At 40.2% G+C, this 22408-nt stretch overlaps 2 protein-coding genes across 2 annotated transcripts; both read left to right on the top strand.

Annotated features, from left to right (window-relative positions):
* The first annotated feature begins 503 nt into the window (after positions 1 to 503).
* kifl (kinesin family-like) lies at positions 504 to 7300 on the top strand. Its single transcript, XM_085474142.1, has 18 exons — positions 504 to 596; positions 674 to 796; positions 985 to 1077; positions 1228 to 1288; positions 1376 to 1518; positions 1666 to 1842; positions 1971 to 2131; positions 3441 to 3553; positions 3750 to 3853; positions 4140 to 4239; positions 4317 to 4509; positions 5013 to 5193; positions 5298 to 5535; positions 5983 to 6143; positions 6233 to 6337; positions 6430 to 6527; positions 6616 to 6694; positions 6785 to 7300. The coding sequence occupies exons 1-18, from the start codon at positions 516 to 518 to the stop codon at positions 6833 to 6835; spliced, it is 2262 nt and encodes a 753-aa protein (XP_085330268.1). The 5' UTR covers positions 504 to 515; the 3' UTR covers positions 6836 to 7300.
* Positions 7301 to 8141: 841 nt separating this feature from the next.
* On the top strand, positions 8142 to 22174 carry LOC146696694 (uncharacterized). The gene is made up of 6 exons (XM_085474077.1): positions 8142 to 8367; positions 20857 to 21017; positions 21107 to 21211; positions 21304 to 21401; positions 21490 to 21568; positions 21659 to 22174. The coding sequence occupies exons 1-6, from the start codon at positions 8142 to 8144 to the stop codon at positions 21707 to 21709; spliced, it is 720 nt and encodes a 239-aa protein (XP_085330203.1). The 3' UTR covers positions 21710 to 22174.
* The last annotated feature ends 234 nt before the right edge of the window (positions 22175 to 22408 follow it).

A 22408-nucleotide genomic window follows, 5' to 3' on the forward strand; every position in this document is an offset into this window, starting at 1 on the left:
TAAAGTAGAACCAGTTTTACACTAGTGGAGGTATCACGGATTAATGTGTTACAGAGACAGCTCAGGTTGGATGATTCAGGGACAAAGTAAGAAAGGATATAATTAGTTTGTTTGAACTTGCAGATGGAAACAGATGACCTGCTTGGGCAACTCCAAAGTGAAATAGCAAAAAGAAGAAGAAAAACCAAAAATTAACATCCTAATCTCAATCAGCCTGTGATGCATGTTAGCATGGTCAAAAAAGACAAAGTAGCTTATTCTTCTTTCTCAGTGGATGATAAATATTTCTTCAGACCTTTTACTTAGTGCTTTGGCTGGTTGCGGGCATGCAAACACACAATGAAGACACTGTCAGACACTGTTGTTTTGCTCTCATTCACACTCACATGGCTGCCTTGATTGTGCCACTGTTGCCCTCGAAGGCATTTGATCAGGATCATGATACCAGGATGCATTTTTGTGTCTATCTGATATCTGTTAGTGACTGTGCGCTGTAAAAACAGATAGCCAAGGACATGGAAAGCATGAGTAAAAGGCATCTGGAAATGGTCCAGGAGCTGGAAGAGAACTTCCAGATGACAATGCAGGAGAACCAGGTGATGATGTGTGTGAGTGTCTGTGTGAGGGAGTCTACTAAAACAAAACAGTACTGACAACGGTCCTCTCTCATCAGGATTGTACCGTGCAGAAGATCAGATCTCACTATCAGAACAAGTTAAACACTCTGCGAAAAATCCTGGACATCTACCAGGAGAAGGTGGAGAAGAAGAAAGCCAACTGGGAGGCTAAAGTTGAGGTCGCAGTCCTTCTCCTATTTGCCGTACATGAACACCGCTATTGTTTTAATCTTGCTCATTTTACTGCAAATTTGTTGTGGTACATTTCTACTTTTAATTTTCCAGTTCATATTCCTTGTAATCCACATCTGAAATATTGAGTGGCCGGATGCATATTTACATGCATTCGTGTTCCTGTTTCCTGCAGACCCTGAAAGCTCAAAACGAGCTGTTGCTGAAGGAGCAGAGAGCTGAGAGGAAGAGGAGCATGGAAGAGGCCCTGCAGTGGCACAGAGAAAAGGTTGCATAGCAGTCTGGCAGACTTCATGGCCTCTTACATCAATCATTGATCTTCTGAATGAGAGCACACTCTTGTGGCTATATTTGAGAAGAACATTGAGTCTATTTTAACAATATAATCACATAGATTTTCTTCTTTTCTTTCAATTAGAGCAAAATGCTGGAACTGTTCTCCAACAGACTGGATGCCCTGCACAGTCAGCAGGCCTCCAGTGAGTTTATCTGCCATGATGTTAAAGTCTGTGAAACACCAAATGTTTGTGCCTAACAAATTATTCATACCATTTTGCCTTAAGCAGCATTGCAGGAGCTACAGATGGCCCGACAAGAAATAGGAAAAGTCCAAGAAATGTTGGTGGTCTCCACACAGGAGCAGCAGGAAACCACAGGGGAAGGTGAAAACCTGGAGATTGAAGGACTGTCAGCACAGCAACAAACAAGGGTGGGTTTGAATTTGTTGTTGTGACAGCTTGTTTCTCAAATAAAGGATAAAGCATGAAAAGTACAATAAGAAGAAAAGTTTAGAGTGTTGCTTTTTCTGTTTTGTTTTGATTTATGTTTGGTGGACTAACCCACTTTTTTAATGAAGGACTGCAGTGATTCTGATAAACCACTGGAGGGCGCTAAAGCTCGTCTAGAGGAACTAAAGGAGAGCCTGTACCAGAGGGAGAGGGAGATCACCGAACTGCTGGAGGCAGAGAGAAGCCCCATTCCTCCGGTGCCTCAGCCACCCTGCGGCGTTCTGCTTTCCCTCGTCATACACAAGGTGCTGCTCACACATTAGTTAATATTAAACTATGTGGAAAATCAACTGCCAGCAACAAAATCAAAGAAAAATCATCTCTTTTCCTCCCCGATTTATTTAGGCTGTTGCATCAATTTCTCTTTCTTTAGGCTCATGAAATCTGCAGTGCAGTGCCTGAAACCAGAGCCCTGTTAGACCAGATGATTGAGGACAATCGGGTTGCTCTGGCCTCAGCCAGAAACAAACTGGACCGACTCAAGAATGTTCAAGAAGAAAGCAATGACAGAGAGGATGCCACTGACAAAGAGGGGTTAGAAATTGAAAAAAACAAACAAACAAACAAACAAAAAAAAAGAAAGAAAAGGGAAAAAATGATTTCATAATGGTTGTAATAACTGCTTAATTTCAAAATATCAGGTTAACCTCCTGACTACCAGGAAAAAAAGTGTTGTCCAATCAATTTTTTTTTAAATCCCCCAATGTTTGTAAGGCAATTAGAAGACTGAAATAATTTTTTGGGAAAAAAAAGTTAAAATATTTTTAGATATCACATGTCCACTGCAGAGGACATTGGAAGGCCAAACATGTAAAAATGAACTTTGATGGCAAATATTTGCTCCAACTCTTCACCAAGGAGAAGTTTGAACTCAAGGAACTGTAGTGGTTTCTTCCCCCAAAACTGCAAGTCATTGCTATACTGAATCCACGAGTTGGTGATTGCCAGATCAAAAAGTAGAGAACTGCACATACTGTCAATTTCTGAGTGCGAGAGACCATCCTGTAGAAACTCAACATTCTGCAACAAGGTCCACGTCACCTATATTGGTAGTATAGCCTACTCAGCAATTGCCAGTGGCCTTGGCACATGGACAAACCTTTTGCTTTTCTTAGACCATCTGGTGCGTCTGTCCTGAGGTTGATTGCCATAGGCAGAGGATGCCATGACAACTGTCTTGTTGTCCAACCACTTAATGACAGCAAGTTCAGGTCTGAGTACCATCCCTGATGCTCCTCCATCTTTCTTCTTCAAGGGCTTATTCCCTATGATCTTCTTCACCAGACAACTCAAGATCTGGGTTTCCCTCATCAAACTGCAATAAATTTCTTTCTGCTTCTAAAAAGGACTCCTTTTCTGGTCATTTAAAAAAACAGAACAAAATGGAGGAAATGACTACAAATGTCCACTACGGAGGCCATTTGTTAAACACTTCAATACTATACTAAAATGAAGTTAGAATTAAGCATACTATGTTTTAATGTGTTACTAAGAGACTTATTTAAAATATGTTAACAACATTTATAGCTAAAAATTGCTCAATAAGAAGTTTTATGCACTTACTTTTCTTCTTCCCATAAAATGTGCTTGCAGCGATGGCCGCCATGTTCCTTAATGAAAAAACTAAAGTTCCCAAAGCTCCACCCCTTCACATTTGGTTTCATTGGAAAACCCTAAATGTCCTCTGTAGATACCAAAAGGAGGCAATTCTTTAGTATGCAGTGCATGGGTGATATTCAGGTTTAGAAAGGTGCTCTACAGAGGACAAATTTGCATTGCGGGTAGTCAGGAGGTTTAAGTTAAGTTACACACTTTACTTTAAAGGTTTTCTTATATTTTACAGGTCAGAGAAATACAACTCAAATCTGTCTCTATTGCAAGAAACAGTGAAGGAAATTGAGGTCTGTCAAATCGCTTTAGGCTGCATTAAAAATGGAGAGAGCCCTGTGATGAATGGTAAATACATCTTATATTTCCTGAATATGTTGGCTCCAGCCAGTAATAGTAAATGAATTCATATAGTCACATCACATACATTCTTCACTTCTTTTATATAACAAAAATGTACATCTCATTGTCATAATATATTAGTAACTAGTAGTAAGTAATTAGTCTTTTACATATCACTCTTTTATTTTCCATCTCCACTCAGACTGTGCAGTTTCAGAACTGGAGGATATCCTGGGTCAGGAGGCAAGCCAAACCACGGGTGGAGTTAAGAGTGCCGGTCAGCAGCTTCTATTGCTGCAGGATCAGGTTAGTTTTTTACCACATCAGGTCAGATCTGTCCACCCAAACACTACAGAAACCACAGACAGAGGCATTAATCTGTCCACAGTGAGCTTTTACAGATACATGCTACTCATTAGGTATCACTTATATTATAAATCAACAGTCCAACAGGGTACCAAAGCAGCCCCATTGTTATTCTAAACATTGATTATAGAATATTTTAGCACAAAGTGCTGTAAATACTTGATTTTATGTAAAGCATTCCTCACTATGATAACTCTTCCCTTATCATCATGGTTTTTTTTTCAAGCTGAAGCAAGAAAAAGAAGAGAAAAAGAAAATAATTGAGAACTACACTTCAGAAAGGACCCTGAGGAAAAAATATTACAATATGGTTGAAGATATGAAAGGTATGCATGTGTGTCTGTACTGCATGTAGCGCATTTTAGTTTCGACCTAAACTAAAAAGAAAAACATGTTTCTTCAGGTAAAATTAGAGTGTTTTGTCGGATTCGCCCTGCGAGCCGAGCCGAAGCTGCGCAGGGTGGCGCCATCGTTGTGGAAAAAATAGATGAATACTCTGTCACCGTAGAAACCCCTCGTGGACCAAGGGAGTTTCAGTTTGACAAGGTGTTCAGTGCTGAAGCCTCTCAGGAAGACTTGTTTCATGACACCAGCAGGTGAGGGGCCCGGCCCCGTTTATTCAATGTGACATAACAGACACAGGGAGTCCCAGATTTGTATCATAGCAACCTCTGTGAATCTAAAAAGTAGCTTCTACTATTTTAAGGTACCAGCTCAGGCTAACCAAAGCTACAGTTACCTAACATGTGCTGCATGGAGGCACTCAAGCTTGGGTTAAATTGGGATTTGTGATGAGTGGGAGCTCTTATGCGTTAGACAAAATAAAATTCCTTCATTGCCAGTACACAGACGACAGCTGATGCTGCATTTGCTCATGCTGCTGTGCCACCTCTGTAGACTGTTTCGCTCAGTTTGGGATTCTGCTGCTGTGTAATGTTATGGCTATTTAGTAGCATTGAAAGGGAGCAAATTATGTTCAAAAACAGATTTCAAGAGTTGATGGAAAAGTAGAAACAGTGAGGTAGCTCCTGAGGTAACTTGACATCAAGCCTTCCATATATTTTGATGCTTTCAGCTGAAGAAAATGTTTTTCCCACAGGCTGATCCAGTTAGCTATCGACGGTTACAACGTTTGTGTCTTTGCATATGGCCAGACGGGCTCAGGGAAGACCTTCACTATGGTTGGGGACAAGGAACAGAAGAATCCCGGGATCATCCCGAGAGCTTTCAATGCCATGTTTGATATCATGCGCGAGAACAGCTCTAAATTCAGTTTTAAGGTAGCAGACATTATTTCACCAGCATATAAACAAACCATGTTTGGGAGAGAAAAGACGTTGCTTCCCTTTGTTCCTCTCTTCCTGGTTACTGTGCTTCCTTTTAGGTTTCAGCCTATATGCTGGAGCTCTACAATGACAGGCTGCAGGACCTCTTTGCGAGCCAGGCTGGTGAGGCCCACGTACACACTCAATCCCATGGCCAGGCCAGGCGGGTGGAGATCAAGAGGAACAGAAAGGGAGTTGTGTTCGCCCAAGGAGCAGAGACAAAAGAGGCTTCCAGTGCCCAGGAGCTCTACGCTCTGTTCCAGCAGGCCTGCGCAAACCGACACATCTCTGCCACCAGTGAGCTCTTGATGCCGTGCAAAAGCCTCAAATAGGGTCCTGCTAATTGGTTTGGATTAATCGTGTTAGTTACAGTTATAGCAGTGGGGTGGCATTTAGGTACATCATTACAGATCTGGAAAGCAGCAGAGCAACAATATGCTGATGCTAAACCTTTTATATATATGTATATATATGTATATATATATATATATATATATATATATATATATATATATATATATGTATATATATATATATGTATATATATATATATGTATATATATATATATATATATATATATATATATATATAGAGAGAGAGAGAGAGAGAGAGAGAGAGGGAGAGAGAGAGAATCTGAGGACTGATTATTAATCAGCATCTTCTGAAGTCGCACTTCTTAAAATACCAGAAATATATAAAAATCCATCTTTCTTTGTCCTGTTGTATTTTTGTCATTTTTTAAGAGATGAACGTGGAGAGTTCCCGCTCTCATCTTATTGTTGGCATCATGTTGGAGAGCAGGAATCTGACAAATGGGAGTGTAAGCAGTGGGAAGCTGAGCCTTGTAGACCTGGCAGGCAGTGAGCGAGCAGCCAAAACAGGTGCCAAGGACCACCAGCTGAAGGTCTGCTCCTATCTTGTTTCATGGGTCAGTGAGTGGTTGAAAGATTTGTCATGACTTCTTTAAATTCTTCCATGTTCTCCTCTGTGCAGGAGGCAAACTCCATTAACAAGTCTTTGAGTGCACTGGGTGATGTGATCTCAGCTTTATCTGCTGAACTGCCCCATGTGCCATACAGGAATAGCAAGCTAACACAGGTAATAAATTAAAAAGGCAGTATTCTAGTTTTTCAATTCTGAACTCCAACGTAGACAAGCAGTTCAACCAAAATGTGTTTCATCTCTCTCAGGTGATGCAAGACTCTTTGGGTGGAAATGCTAAAACTCTGATGATCGTCAACACCTCTCCTACAGAATACAATCTTGACGAGACGCTCACATCTCTTATGTAACAGAGAGAGAAAAAACAGTGTTTTATTGTATTTTAGCACTAAAAAACTCAACAGAATAACACTTGAACTCTCTGAACTTTGCAGTTATGCAACAAGAGTGAAGGCCATAACCAACAACGCTCAGAGAAATGTGGAAAGCAAAGAGATTGCCCAGCTGAAAGAGGTGCATGCCACTTTCACAGTCAGCTATTCAAATATGTACATTTCTATTTAGAATTAAACCATAAAATAATGTGAATGTATTTTTTTCCAGGTGATCATGAAACTGAGATCTGGGCAGAGCGTGGAAGAGGAAGATGTTTGAACCGTTCTGCGTCGTAATAGTGAATAAAGTTATGAGTAAAGATTGTTAGAGATGTTCACATATTAATTTAGCCATAATTAGTTGGACAGACATCACAGTGCAGTTACTGACAGTTGCTGTGAGGATTGCGTGTGGTTTCTTAATGAATGTATAGAAACGGGCCCCCACAATAAAAGGCTCCATGTGTAAATGAAGATGTGAATAGAAATCAGTAGGTCATTCAGTTTGCACGTGTTTGTGTGTGGCCAGTGAGTTCAGTGGCTGTGAATAGACATGCAATAGCACGCAATGTTACACTGTTGTTGACAAGAGTTATACCGATGAGTTTGTAAAATTAAAGCTTTAGTTCAAAGGTCAGGGGAATTGTAGGAAATGTTAAAATCTGTTAATGTATCAAAGAAAATTTGTCCACTTGTACACAAAAATCTACGGAATATAAAAATACGGCACTGTGACACAGATCTCGTGACGAAAACAATATTTATTATTTAATATGTATCCTTAGTTAATATTTATTATTAAAATAATCTATTAAAAAATTAAAATAGGGTTAAAATGCTTGCATTCTACTTTACTTAATACATTTCCATAGCTTGGTTTTCTGTACTTAACATATCTATCTAGGTAGATAAGATTGTTTTTTTCGTTTTTGTGTTTTGGAGGCAGCCTTCTGAGCTAGTACTCAAGGAACTGTAGTGGTTTCTTCCCCCAAAACTGCAAGTCATTGCTATACTGAAGCCACGAGTTGGTGATTGCCAGATCAAAAAGTAGAGAACTGCACATACTGTCAATTTCTGAGTGCGAGAGACCATCCTGTAGAAACTCAACATTCTGCAACAAGGTCCACGTCACCTATATTGGTAGTATAGCCTACTCAGCAATTGCCAGTGGCCTTGGCACATGGACAAACCTTTTGCTTTTCTTAGACCATCTGGTGCGTCTGTCCTGAGGTTGATTGCCATAGGCAGAGGATGCCATGACAACTGTCTTGTTGTCCAACCACTTAATGACAGCAAGTTCAGGTCTGAGTACCATCCCTGATGCTCCTCCATCTTTCTTCTTCAAGGGCTTATTCCCTATGATCTTCTTCACCAGACAACTCAAGATCTGGGTTTCCCTCATCAAACTGCAATAAATTTCTTTCTGCTTCTAAAAAGGACTCCTTTTCTGGTCATTTAGTCAGTTTTAAGGTAGCAGGCATTATTTCACCAGCATATAAACAAACCATGTTTGGGAGAGAAAAGACGTTGCTTCCCTTTGTTCCTCTCTTCCTGGTTACTGTGCTTCCTTTTAGGTTTCAGCCTATATGCTGGAGCTCTACAATGACAGGCTGCAGGACCTCTTTGCGAGCCAGGCTGGTGAGGCCCACGTACACACTCAATCCCATGGCCAGGCCAGGCGGGTGGAGATCAAGAGGAACAGAAAGGGAGTTGTGTTCGCCCAAGGAGCAGAGACAAAAGAGGCTTCCAGTGCCCAGGAGCTCTACGCTCTGTTCCAGCAGGCCTGCGCAAACCGACACATCTCTGCCACCAGTGAGCTCTTGATGCCGTGCAAAAGCCTCAAATAGGGTCCTGCTAATTGGTTTGGATTAATCGTGTTAGTTACAGTTATAGCAGTGGGGTGGCATTTAGGTACATCATTACAGATCTGGAAAGCAGCAGAGCAACAATATGCTGATGCTAAACCTTTTATATATATGTATATATATATATATATATATATATATATATATATATATATTGTTAAGGTTCAAAATATTGGGGATGGAGACAAGAGAAAAAACCACAATAACAACACTGGTCCGGCCGGGTTGAGTCAAACGATGATTTAATGATCACACACGTGGGAGATGGACACTGATGCAGACAGCCTCAAAATCTCAAAATGGTGGAGCATTGCTCAAACTTTTATAACCTCTGGTGCCTCCACCTTATCATAAAAAGCCTAAACATTCACATGCTCTCTCTCACACAGCGCCTAAGCTACGACCTTGGCTCCCTGTTTATCTGCTCCTGCTGAAATGGGGCAGAAAACTCCAGCACACTCTGTTCTCTTCTACTCAGACAAATTAGACAATAACCTTCTGCGAACAGTATTTCTTATAACTCAGCAATATAATGCATCATAAAACAATATCATTCATTCACAACAAGTCAGCAATTTAATGTAATGCAAATCAGTTTAACTAATGCAATAGTTATCAGCTTCTTCTAATTCAGGAGAATAATGCAAACTAAAACTACATAATAATTCACAATCTTTAATTAGGGGTATAACATGGCATAAAATAATATCATAATTTTACAATTCCCCCTGATGAGGTCATTAGAATAATGACCTCACAAACACCCTGTAGCCCAGTGTGGCCGGGTTCATCTCTTCTCACTCCTGAGGTCCTTTGTCCCCCTGAGGGGCAAACCATATGTAAGATGACCTCTGTGTTTGCGCAAGTCAGGTGCAAGACAAACTATTACTACAAGGATAGCAGGTCCAGATGACACTCCCCTGTTCTCCCACAGCTTTATTTGGTGTTCCCTTATACCATTCAGACGTAGACTAGAACCTCTGTCCGAAGAGCTCTTAACCTTTATTTTATTGCTGCAGCTACCAGTGTCGTCCAGTTGGGTGATCCTCTGCTCTTAATTCTTCAACCTTAGGGGTTAGACAACCCTTCAGTCGTAACACAGATCAGGGGATTATTCTGCTCCGATTTCAAACAACGATCTGTGTATTCTCCAGAAAAAGGAACAGGAAGGTGTCCCCTTTTTGCCCAAAAGCCTCTCGAACTTCGTTGGTCTGGTGTTCCCGGATTTCCGCCAACCCCTTCATGGTTATTGCTGTGTTTATGGGATCCATCCTTTTGTGGTGGCTAGCTGGAGCCCAAACGCCATGACCCTTGGACCCAGTTGATGTCTCGGCAGTCACTGTGTCTGACTCTGCTACGGAGGATCCTCGCATCTCTGTGACCTCGTCTGGTGTCTGTTCCTTTCTCTGTAAGAGACAGAAAACCAAAACACCTCTCTTCCTAACCCTAATAATCTAATGTTATTATCTACTGACCTTCTAGTGATTCAGAATTGGTCTAAAACATTCAGAATGTCCCAGGGACTTATTCTAATCATATCTTATGTGTGTGTAAGCATGTTTGCATTTAGCCCTCCGCACTCAAGGCATTTCTTACACTTTATCAGTCCGGACAGTCACGCCGAACGAAGCTTCTGACCTTCAAAAGGCCGAGTGCCAACTCGTTATAAGCACATTTGCAAGGTGTGTCTGAAAATTATTGAAACCCCTCTTTTTAACAAAAGACAAAAAATTAACAAATCTTCTAAACGCTATTCAGTTCATTTCAATGAGTAATGATTAAACATGAAAGTGATAGTTTATGCTTTTTCACTGATTCTCTAAAAGGTCCGTCTTCTCGGACCGCTATTAGCTTAAGCTTTACCATTCCTAAATTATTAAAGACACAAATGAAGTTATAAAATGTTCAAATAATCCTGGTTTGATGTTAAAGCTCAACCTTCCCCCCCTTTTTTGACACATTCCAATGTGTCAAATCAACGGAGCTAGAACATTCAAAAAAAAAGTTAGGCAGCTACAAAGTTTCCCAGACTCTTAAGGTGATCCGCGTGTAACGTTCTGACTCAGGTATTTAATATTTTAATAAATCTCGTTTAATTAACTGCCACTATTTAAACTAACCTTAAAGACATAATTTAAGAAAAGATCACAAAGAATAACATGATATCAGTGTTTTGTAAGCGCGTGCGGCCTTCTATGCTCGAAGCCTTTCCCCTCAATAGATCAGTCAGACATTCGCGCTGACTGTAGCTTTTAACCCTTATTAACTTGAGCACAACTCTACAATGAGCAACAAGTTGCAATATGTATAAAAATGATCATGGTTACACCTGCAATGAAAAATTATATCATTATCCTAACACCTGTAAATGGAAGATTCATCAGAAGTTATAACAATCACAGGAACACAGATGTTAGTATAAGGTCAAAAGCTTCAATAAATGATCATCGATGCAATGCTTGTTGCATGATTCTCATACAATAATAATGCTGACATTGAAAATAACAGTATAACACCCCCTTTTGTCCCGTTTCACTTGACACCTAAACGTTTATAAATGCCTCTTTAATTCTTGATTTTATTTCCCCCTTTTCTCCCCTTACTGACCACAGCAGGGGGATCTTAGTTTTGAATCAGCCATGAATCCAGCTCACCTGATTCATCAGTGAGCTCCACCATCACTGGCGTCTGACAGGGTGGCGCTGCATACTCTTCCTTTAATGTCACTATTTTCAACCTGTTAATGAGAGTGTTTAAACCTGAAGTCGACTACGTCCACAACAAGTCAATACAGCTGTAAATGTGGCCAATTATCAATCTATTACCAATCAATAACAACAGATAACTTCTATTTTATGCATGCTTTTAATCAACCACTCACCCAGAGGATCTCCAATCCCAGGAAATGCCTTCTCCTCCTTTAATGAGTCTGTCCTCCTTCCATGCCCTGGTAACTGGTCCATCCAGAGCCATATGATCTCCAATATACATACGACAAGCCAAACCACACCTTGGTCACACCAACCCCCTTTCCACCCCCAAGATGTCCAATGCCATCCTAGTATGGACTGTCAAAAGTGGCTTTAATGCTGACTGTTCTGACAATCCATTTTATAACGTTCCTGGTCAGATTTGCCAATCTCTGCACCAGAGTTTTAAACGTTTCGCCATTTTCATTAGGTTTTATCTTTTATTTAGTTTCGACTCCAGATTTTCAATTTTTTGCCAGTTGTAATTAGTTTTTACCAATTCTTTGCTAGTTTAGTCTAGTTTTTATTTTCTGAAAATCCTTAGTTTCAATTTAGTTCTATTTGTGTTTTGCAAAAGTTAAGTGTAACAAAATCTCAGTTCCATCATATCAGTCATGCTCTTCTAATTATCCTTGGGTGTTGAGACTAATAACTATTAACTCTTGCCGCACCGAGTGTTCCTAATTTTGGTTGAAGTCAATTGATAACCTTTTGAAGGCGATTGTTTCACACCTTTATTTAGATGTCCCAGTCCTGTTATCTCGGGATACATCACGCTGCCTTATCTGGGGTTAGCTATTTTCTTGGGATGCGAGTTAAGTGGGTGAGCTCTTCAACGAGGGGGAGCGTGCTCCCCCTGATGAGGTCTTCTAGGTAAGCTAGGTTAACCTTCTTGTGTGAGCTTTTCAAGTGCACTTTTAAGGTTTGTGGGATTTTTTGTTTTATAAATGTCCCTCAAGACCCCCTGATGACCCAGTAATTCATTTTTTGCACACTGTAGTACACATTTAGTTTTTTGCTTGTAGCTCTCATACTCTACTTGCCACTCCTCTAAGTCCTGATGTTTCTTAGAGAGGACAACAGTACCTTTAAAATTATGTCACATGTGTGGGGGTGTGGCCTTGCCAATTGTTTTTCCCACCTTTTCAAAATGGCTGGCGTGCCCACAAGCACATTTTATGGAAGAGAGAAAGGTAAGCTTGATATTTACATTTAAAATGTTTTGTTAAACTCAGATTTTTATTTTATTCAAAAAATAAACATCTGGTAAATAATTTCAGGGGTCTTTAAGAATTAGGCTCATTTGCTTTCACAGGGAACATGACTAATTTATTAATGTGTGCTCTACACATTGGGACTTTATATTTATATTTATTTCACTTTTTCCTAATACCCAACTTTTGACAAAGGCGGAGAGAATTCTTAACACAATTATTAAGGGAGATTCAAACATAGATTTTTCAAAATATGAGAGGGTCAGGACCCACTAAAAGCCACAGAGAAGATTATCGAGATGCAGTGGCAGATGTAATAGAGAAAGACACAGGGCCACCTGAAATCTGTCGTCCTATCTGGTGCAAAACCAACATGTAGTAGAATCTGGAATTTTGATTTTGAGTTAAAAATAAAATATGGGTAAAATGCAGAAATCTTTTCCAGTAAAGTAAAAAAAAAATAAGTGTCGCAATTATAGTTGAATCCATAACACCTAATTGTTTCTACGAGATCACGTCGTTGCTAAAAGTTATCAGTGATCTCAATGTGTGAAAAGAACTCACAGTATCTGGGGTTTAAGCTCCTCTTGGCTGAGAAACCTGGGACAAACATGTGAACAAGACCTGAATAATACCAGTAATGAAGACTTCTCTCCAAAGATCAATAAAAGGAAGCCCCAATCTGATGAGAGTCTAGCAAAATATGGTTCACTCCACTTGCCTGAAATGGTTAGCAGTCCAAGGCATTTCAGTTGTAGAATGATTGGGTACAACAATGAAACAGATGTGAGATGAGGGAAGTGCCAAATGTTCCTTTGTGTCTCCAAATAAAATCAGTACTTCCTCAGATATCCTAAATAAATTGACTTTTGTGAAATAGACAGTTCAGTGCCATCACTTATTCCTAAACCAATAGTTTACAGCTAGTGAAGTGTCAGTGACTTCTGGGTTGGTCCCTGATCTTCATCTTATGAGATTGTTATTTTAATAACACTTGATTCATTTAAAAGAAAAAAGAAAAAAAAGAAAAAAGAAAAAACGAAAATATTTTCTCCCTGTTTTTTCTTGTTCTCTGGGTCTCAGGAGGACATTACGTCCCTCTCCACTACAAGACTCTTGTTATGTCTACAAAACAGTCATATTAAAATCATCCTCAATTCTATTCTGGCGCTGTCTCCCGACTTTTCCTGACCTGATTCTGCGCGTGAACGGAGCAGCAACACAGACGACTCGACTAACGTACTACCTTAATTTCACTATAGCAGGGCACGCACACATCAATGCAACCAAACACATTTTGCTATAAATCTAGTTAATTTTAGTTAGTTTTGTGAACATTCAGTACAGTTTTAGTTAGTATTTCTTTTTTTTTTTTGATTTTATTACCGTTAACGCAAATTTTTCCACTTCTACTTTTCGTTATTTCATTTGTTGTCTTTAATAATAATAATCTCCTCTGCACCCTTGAATAAACACCATTAACATGATCAACCTTTTGCTGCTTGTTATTTCACCATGTTATTGAATCAAATACTTCATGCTTATGTGGTTTACGACATTATATGTATCTAAATCTCCACTTTGTGTCTAAATGTTTGAAGAGTTTTTGAGGGTCAAATTTTGAGAATTGGACCATAGTGAAAGTTATGGCATTATCACCCCCTTTGGGGATTACCTGTTTCCAGTTTTGATGATATTCCTCCCCGTTCTTTATTTTTGCAAGTACCCCTCTTCGGTGGCGAGAAATTGTTGGTGTGATCAAGAGGGTGCTGTAAAAACAAAAGCTCAGGACAGAACAGTCACCAGTCATGTACTTCATTCAAAATTAACAAATATCAAGCTTCATATTGATCCTCTGAGTGTAATGGTACATTTTAATTTGCACTTCTAAAAACAATATTTTCTTTATTTTACTCTTGTTCTTGTGCAGCACCACCCCTCAGCACATGCCCCTGTTATTTTATCTTACTTTTAAATTGTTGACTACTTCAAGAGAGCGCCCAAAAGACGGGGACCAGTGTTTATCATTACATATCTCCATTTTGAGTGTGGCTGTCTATCATTCCCCTCTTATTCATAGACCTCGGTGGAGGGTTTTTTGTTTGTTTGTTTTTTTTTTTTTAATTAATTGACTCTCTATAGTGACCCACTATGGTTAATAATAACATGCTCAGTCATGAGTGGGATCAAACCTTTTCTTCACTTTAGCATTTAATATTCCCAACAATATAATGTAATACCTTAATTAAAACACAGCTACTAAAACACAATTTCCTTAATGCAAACATCAGTAGCTCAAAATTAGCAACCAAAGGGTTCAGTCTGCAGTTCACACTGCTGTGAAGCTACAGCTCTTTAGTCTCTGTCATTCTTCTGTTCTTGCAGACAAAACAAAGCAAAACAAAACATCCACCCTTCTTTTACAGGCTGGGTGAATTGTCTGTGGACATTCAATAATCCTAAAGTCAGCACCGTTTTTGTCTCAGTATCAAGTCAGTTAAACTTTTAGTCGTCAGTCCATGACTATTAGTCGTCAGTCATATGCATACATCCACACACATTCATACCAAAAGTTGCTGATAATGGAGTCTCACACGCAGCCTATTCGAGGCTCCATCACCAGCAAGATGACGTCATCATTTTAAAGGAAACAGCTCCTTGTTTGTTTTTCCTTCTTTGGACTGGATTGACTCACTGCAATCCTTTTAGGCTTCAGGATCAGTGTCCCATATAAGTCAATTTTCTCCCAAGCTCATTATAATCATGGAGAAAAAATACTTTGCGACTGTTTTCAATAAGAATATTTTATAGCGCTTTAAAGTTCAATCTCTCAGGCCTGGATTAAAGAGCTGATTTGTTAAATCAGGAACTCACAAAATACCAAAATATCACCACCGGTGGATCACACCTCTCAGATGTTCTTATCTCAGTGCACTGTAACAAAAGCAAAAACAAACGTAAACAATAAAACACTCAAATAATAACAGATACTGGGGCCCATTGCAAACATGTCCAAAGTTCAAACCATCTTTCTCTCTTTTAGAGAAAGAGAACAATCCAAACCTCACTGATAGAATCAACCTAGTGTCAAACAAAACCCAAAGATCAACCAAAACTCCTTTTTGCACCAACAAAACATGTTGGATTTACTTGACTCAATAGTAGACACTATTTACACACCAACTCTTTACCTTGGCAAAAACGTAAACAACTAAGTTGAATCAACACAACCTTTTCATAATCTCTTCGAAATAAAACTCACACCATTCATTCATCATTTTCGCTCTGTACCACTGCTCCTTGTTAGACTGTGTGAAGCACAGTAAACAATTCAGTGGAGGCTTTGAGCCATAAACAGACATCACGCACAGACATTGTTTTCATTATCAAAGTGCTTCAGACCATGTCCTCTAAATCTACACAAATGCCCTCTGCGTGGCATGAAATACATTTAAGCAATAAATAATCAATCAGTTCTTGCTGTTGTAACCAACTCCGTATTTGGATGTTTGTGTGCAGCATTTGTTAGTAAAGCATTCTTCATTGCATCAGCGTGTGTGTATGTGGATCACTTCTCAGTTCATTGAATCAACATTTTAATTTGTGTGTGTGTGTGTGTCATTTCTCCCTCAATCAACGAGTGCATATGTTCATATGTATGTTTCTTTTCACTCTGAGTCGGTGCATGTAGATGTGTGTGTTTGTGTGGGTGTTTGTGTTCATCACTTTCCTGTTGTAGTGTTCTGGGTAAACCACGGCCTGAAGCGTGCCCTGGGTCCTGCCCTCCTCCTTTTCAGTCTGTTTGCATCCATTGGTGCTGCTGCTCAGAGTTCTGTCCATACTGGTTCTGGCCCCAATTGAGGCAGTCCTTTTCTCCAGTGTCCAGCATCTTCTCCTTATTTCGCTCCTCCTTAACTTGACCCTTTTGCTTCGGTCTTCCTTCAGGGTTTTGATACGCAGCTCAATTGTCTGGATGTCCGTTTGTTGCTTGCAGAAGTGCGACTGCTGTCCGTTTGTTTGCAGGTGGAACGGCTGACATCCAGAAGGTGTATAGGAGAGTCTGCAGCTTCCACCTCCCCAGTGGAAGACCTCAATCTTTGTTCTGTTAGTTTTACACAGGCCTCAAGGCTCTCTGGGATCCCTTCTTGCACTCTCAAGCCCACGGCTGAGGTCGTAGTCGTGGTCCCATTCCACGGGAATGGAGTCCATGGTTGTTTGGGTGTCTCGGCCCGAGCGTTCAGTCCAGAGCTGGGCAGCCCAGGACGCTGAGCGATCGGAGGACGGCAGAGGCGACAGGAAGCCATCCCCCTAACGTTCGCTCCATAGCAGACCGGACAAATCACACTGCTCATCTAGCTCCAGGATGCTCCGGCCTGATTTCAAGTCCGGTGTCTTGGACTCCAAGCCTGATGGGTTCGATTTTCAGCTAGCTCCTCCTGGGCCATGCTCAGTTTCTGCTCTGATGCCTCGAGGTCTTATTGAGGGCAGAAACCTCAGAGTCTTTTCCGTAGAAATCAGATTTAAGTCCATTGATGTTTTCCATGCTTTGCTCCACGGCCTTTTGCGGCTCTGCTGTTCGGCTCTTCTCAGAGGTCAGCTCCTGGCCGAGCCCCGACACCTGTGCCTTCAGCTTATTTTCTCCTGGTGTTTTGTCCATTCTGAGGTGACCTCAGTTACTCCTCCTGTCCCTGGCACGCCCTTTTTGCTGCCCGATGGTCATTGTTGGTCCGTCACTGTCCTGCACAGTTTTAATGCAGAGTGGTTAAGGTCAGCATGGTTTTGCTCGGCCTCACTTTTCATCTGGGCTTGATGGGCGTCTCGTCACAGCTCTGTCAGCTGAAGCTGTCTTTTTCCATATGGCAAGAATGTAAAGAGTGTGTGAGAGGGGTGTGTCCAATCAGGCACAATGCTGGTGGCTTTGCGAGTGCCTCGTTTTCCAAATCCAGATGTTTCTTTGTCACGTACACAGCAACAGAGAGAACAGTCTGTTGTTGGGATGGCTGAGGTCTTTCACGATCTTCCTGGTCTTGGTCCAGCACCGCCTGCTGTAGATTGAGTGCAGGTCAGGGAGCTCGGAGCGGATGGTGCGCTCAGCTGATTGCACAACCCTCTGTAGTGCTTGTCTGTCCGGCATGGTGCTGTTCCCGAACCAGACAGTGATATAGCTGCTCAGGATGCTCTCAATAGTTCCTTTATATAAGGTGGTCAGAATCGGTGGTGGGAGCCGGGCCTTTCTCAATCTTCTCAGAAAGAAAAGACGCTGACAGAAATCTCCCCGTGTAGTGAAACGGGCCTTGGATTACCGCTCTCCGTCTCTGCTGCATGAGATCATTTTCCTGCAGCACTGTTGACATTTTCAAGTTGTTGTTGCGGGTTCAGCTGCTTTAGCATTTAGTCAGGGTCACATCAAAGATGGTAGAGGGGAGAGCAGGAGTCCAGGGTCAGCCTCAGCTTTTCCGGGCCGACAAAGCAGCCTGTAATCAAGCATAAAGAGAAAAAACAAAACAAAACAAAAACAAAAACAAACGAACAGGAAAATCATGTTGTATTGGCTGTGTTACTCAGAGAGGGGAAAAACAACGGGACCAGGCCCTGTGTCAGCCTTCTCTCCCCCTTTTTTTTTTTTTTGTTTTTTCTCACCATATAATCCTCTCATAACTCACCAAGCTGACAGGACAACACAGGTACATGTTAAAATTCTTAAGATCATGTTTAAAGCACAAAAATGGAATTTTCTTTCATTCAGTAATCACTTGTATTAATCAATCAGAAGAAAACATGTCACAGTTTGACTTTTATTAACCACTAAATTTGTCGTGTTATCACTGGTTGTGATTTTTTTTTTTTTTTGAAGTTAAGTTGTTGTCCTGCAACCCAGAGGGTTTATTTGTTAGTAGTGGATAAACTTTATTGTGTAACGGCGGGTGTATGTTAAGTTTCACTGCTTTAAACTTGCTGGAAAATCTTCACGTGTTCATGGGTGTAAGCTGTTTCTTCATTGCGTGTATGTGCGTTTGTACATGGGCTAATTTAATGTTTTTTCTCAAACGAGGCATTTCTCTAGCACGTGCCTCTCTCTCACATTTCTCTGCTTGTGTGTGTTTTTGTTTCACCTTCTTGTTGTGATGCTCCAGGCGCCTTCCCAACCTCCACAAGTCTGTTGGCCGCAATTTTATGTGTAAAACTTCTCTTAATTTCTCCTTTAATTCTCTGCTAGCTGCTGTCTTTTCCACAGCTGCTGATTCTTGCTGATTTTGTGTCCATTACTATAATTTTGCTTCGGCCGCCGTGCTTGTGGGGGCAGTTGGTCCAGCCCCATAGCCACCTGTATCAACACACTGAGAGATTTATTTAATATCATTTTCATCACTGTTAAATAGACTAGCAGGCAAGACGCCCACCTTTGCACTGCAGACTACATGCCAGTCTCCCAACACACTCCTCTCTGAGTTTCCGCTTTAAACTCCAACATCATTCACACCCTAGTCATTCAACACCTTATTTGTAGTATCATAATCAGCAAAATCAGCGTTTTACTTACAGGCATGTATCATTGTTTGCAAATCAAAATTATAAAACTCAAAAACACGCTAAACAGGAAGCAAAGTCCTCTGTGCGCGTCACAGCTCATTTGCATGTTCACACACCGTCTAAAAATAGCTCGCAGCGCTGCAGTGCGCTGTCGTCACACACAGGGTCACACAAAGCTCAAACAAAACTCTTCTATTTTATATTACAAAGACGTCTTATATTTACAATCACTGACAGGCCTGACAGATTCAGCACCTAACAAATTTCGACAAATTTAAGTTAACGGGTCCAACCGAAGAAAGCTTCACTTTTTTGTAATCAATTAACCAGTATCTGTTTCCTCCAGAACAGCCTATGGCCTGATTTCTAAAATCCCTAACTCAATTTAACTGTGTCCAAAAAAGCACATCACACCATTTAAACGGTGAGGAGATTCTAACTCCTAGCTTATTTCGGGATGCCCTGTACCCCACAGTTAAAGCCAAACTGAACTACCCCTGTTCGCCGACAGGTCAAGACCGCGCGTCCACGGCCAGGAGGGAGCGTAACCTCCGGGCTATGTGCTTCTTAGCATCTTCCAGTGCCGTCCTATAACAATTTTCACCTAAACAATTTTGACAAATTTTAACATATCAATTAAACAGTATCTGTTACCTCCAGAACAGTTTCTGACCTAATTTGTAAAACTATTAACCAGTCTCTGTTTCCTCCAGAACAGTTTCTGTCCTAATTTCCCTACCAAACTACCTGAGCCTTCAGCTCAATATCCAGGGACTCAAACCCAACATTATATCTGTTACCTCCAGAACAGTTTCATATTTCTTCAACTTCATTAAACATTCTTAAGCAACTTTAACTGCATAACACACGGTGATTCTCATCAAAATCAAAACAGACACTCTACCAGTAATTTCAGTGAGTAGACTTTAATTTAGTCATATCCAATTTGGCACATTTTGGAAATAATTCAACAGGTAGTGCCTTACCTTTAGATAAGCCGGCTTTTGTCCACTCAAATCAGACCACTGGCTCGTGCCTGTCCGTTCGACAACCTCGGACCGTCCAAACTTTTAAATTCCACCCCAATACCACAGGACGAGCCCCCAAGCTGTTAAGGTTCAAAATATTGGGGATGGAGACAAGAGAAAAAACCACAATAACAACACTGGTCCGGCCGGGTTGAGTCAAACGATGATTTAATGATCACACACGTGGGAGATGGACACTGATGCAGACAGCCTCAAAATCTCAAAATGGTGGAGCATTGCTCAAACTTTTATAACCTCTGGTGCCTCCACCTTATCATAAAAAGCTTAAACATTCACATGCTTTCTCTCACACAGCGCCTAAGCTACGACCTTGGCTCCCTGTTTATCTGCTCCTGCTGAAATGGGGCAGAAAACTCCAGCACACTCTGTTCTCTTCTACTCAGACAAATTAGACAATAACCTTCTGCGAACAGTATTTCTTATAACTCAGCAATATAATGCATCATAAAACAATATCATTCATTCACAACAAGTCAGCAATTTAATGTAATGCAAATCAGTTTAACTAATGCAATAGTTATCAGCTTCTTCTAATTCAGGAGAATAATGCAAACTAAAACTACATAATAATTCACAATCTTTAATTAGGGGTATAACATGGCATAAAATAATATCATAATTTTACAATATATATATATATATATATGTATATATATATATATATATATATATATATATATATATATATATATATATATATATATATATATATATATATATATATATAGAGAGAGAGAGAGAGAGAGAGAGAGAGAGAGAGAGAGGGAGAGAGAGAGAGAATCTGAGGACTGATTATTAATCAGCATCTTCTGAAGTCGCACTTCTTAAAATACCAGAAATATATAAAAATCCATCTTTCTTTGTCCTGTTGTATTTTTGTCATTTTTTTAAGAGATGAACGTGGAGAGTTCCCGCTCTCATCTTATTGTTGGCATCATGTTGGAGAGCAGGAATCTGACAAATGGGAGTGTAAGCAGTGGGAAGCTGAGCCTTGTAGACCTGGCAGGCAGTGAGCGAGCAGCCAAAACAGGTGCCAAGGACCACCAGCTGAAGGTCTGCTCCTATCTTGTTTCATGGGTCAGTGAGTGGTTGAAAGATTTGTCATGACTTCTTTAAATTCTTCCATGTTCTCCTCTGTGCAGGAGGCAAACTCCATTAACAAGTCTTTGAGTGCACTGGGTGATGTGATCTCAGCTTTATCTGCTGAACTGCCCCATGTGCCATACAGGAATAGCAAGCTAACACAGGTAATAAATTAAAAAGGCAGTATTCTAGTTTTTCAATTCTGAACTCCAACGTAGACAAGCAGTTCAACCAAAATGTGTTTCATCTCTCTCAGGTGATGCAAGACTCTTTGGGTGGAAATGCTAAAACTCTGATGATCGTCAACACCTCTCCTACAGAATACAATCTTGACGAGACGCTCACATCTCTTATGTAACAGAGAGAGAAAAAACAGTGTTTTATTGTATTTTAGCACTAAAAAACTCAACAGAATAACACTTGAACTCTCTGAACTTTGCAGTTATGCAACAAGAGTGAAGGCCATAACCAACAACGCTCAGAGAAATGTGGAAAGCAAAGAGATTGCCCAGCTGAAAGAGGTGCATGCCACTTTCACAGTCAGCTATTCAAATATGTACATTTCTATTTAGAATTAAACCATAAAATAATGTGAATGTATTTTTTTCCAGGTGATCATGAAACTGAGATCTGGGCAGAGCGTGGAAGAGGAAGATGTTTGAACCGTTCTGCGTCGTAATAGTGAATAAAGTTATGAGTAAAGATTGTTAGAGATGTTCACATATTAATTTAGCCATAATTAGTTGGACAGACATCACAGTGCAGTTACTGACAGTTGCTGTGAGGATTGCGTGTGGTTTCTTAATGAATGTATAGAAACGGGCCCCCACAATAAAAGGCTCCATGTGTAAATGAAGATGTGAATAGAAATCAGTAGGTCATTCAGTTTGCACGTGTTTGTGTGTGGCCAGTGAGTTCAGTGGCTGTGAATAGACATGCAATAGCACGCAATGTTACACTGTTGTTGACAAGAGTTATACCGATGAGTTTGTAAAATTAAAGCTTTAGTTCAAAGGTCAGGGGAATTGTAGGAAATGTTAAAATCTGTTAATGTATCAAAGAAAATTTGTCCACTTGTACACAAAAATCTACGGAATATAAAAATACGGCACTGTGACACAGATCTCGTGACGAAAACAATATTTATTATTTAATATGTATCCTTAGTTAATATTTATTATTAAAATAATCTATTAAAAAATTAAAATAGGGTTAAAATGCTTGCATTCTACTTTACTTAATACATTTCCATAGCTTGGTTTTCTGTACTTAACATATCTATCTAGGTAGATAAGATTGTTTTTTTCGTTTTTGTGTTTTGGAGGCAGCCTTCTGAGCTAGTACTCAAGGAACTGTAGTGG

Source organism: Copadichromis virginalis, linkage group LG12, assembly GCF_057382275.1.
Source record: "Copadichromis virginalis isolate Kocher_CV1m ecotype Utaka linkage group LG12, C_Virginalis_male_GT1.1, whole genome shotgun sequence".
Taxonomy (NCBI): Eukaryota; Metazoa; Chordata; class Actinopteri; order Cichliformes; family Cichlidae; genus Copadichromis; species Copadichromis virginalis.

What these genes read in the sequence shown, in the direction of transcription:
- LOC146696694 (XM_085474077.1), top strand. Translation starts at nt 8,142, where the DNA reads ATGCTGGAGCTCTACAATGACAGGCTGCAGGACCTCTTTGCGAGCCAG. An exon ending in CCAAGGACCACCAGCTGAAG is followed by an intron (nt 21,018 to 21,106) that starts GTCTGCTCCTAT and finishes TCCTCTGTGCAG; the next exon opens with GAGGCAAACTCCATTAACAA. An exon ending in AGATTGCCCAGCTGAAAGAG is followed by an intron (nt 21,569 to 21,658) that starts GTGCATGCCACT and finishes ATTTTTTTCCAG; the next exon opens with GTGATCATGAAACTGAGATC.
- kifl (XM_085474142.1), top strand. Translation starts at nt 516, where the DNA reads ATGGAAAGCATGAGTAAAAGGCATCTGGAAATGGTCCAGGAGCTGGAA. An exon ending in GATGCCACTGACAAAGAGGG is followed by an intron (nt 2,132 to 3,440) that starts GTTAGAAATTGA and finishes TATATTTTACAG; the next exon opens with GTCAGAGAAATACAACTCAA. An exon ending in TTCTATTGCTGCAGGATCAG is followed by an intron (nt 3,854 to 4,139) that starts GTTAGTTTTTTA and finishes TTTTTTTTCAAG; the next exon opens with CTGAAGCAAGAAAAAGAAGA.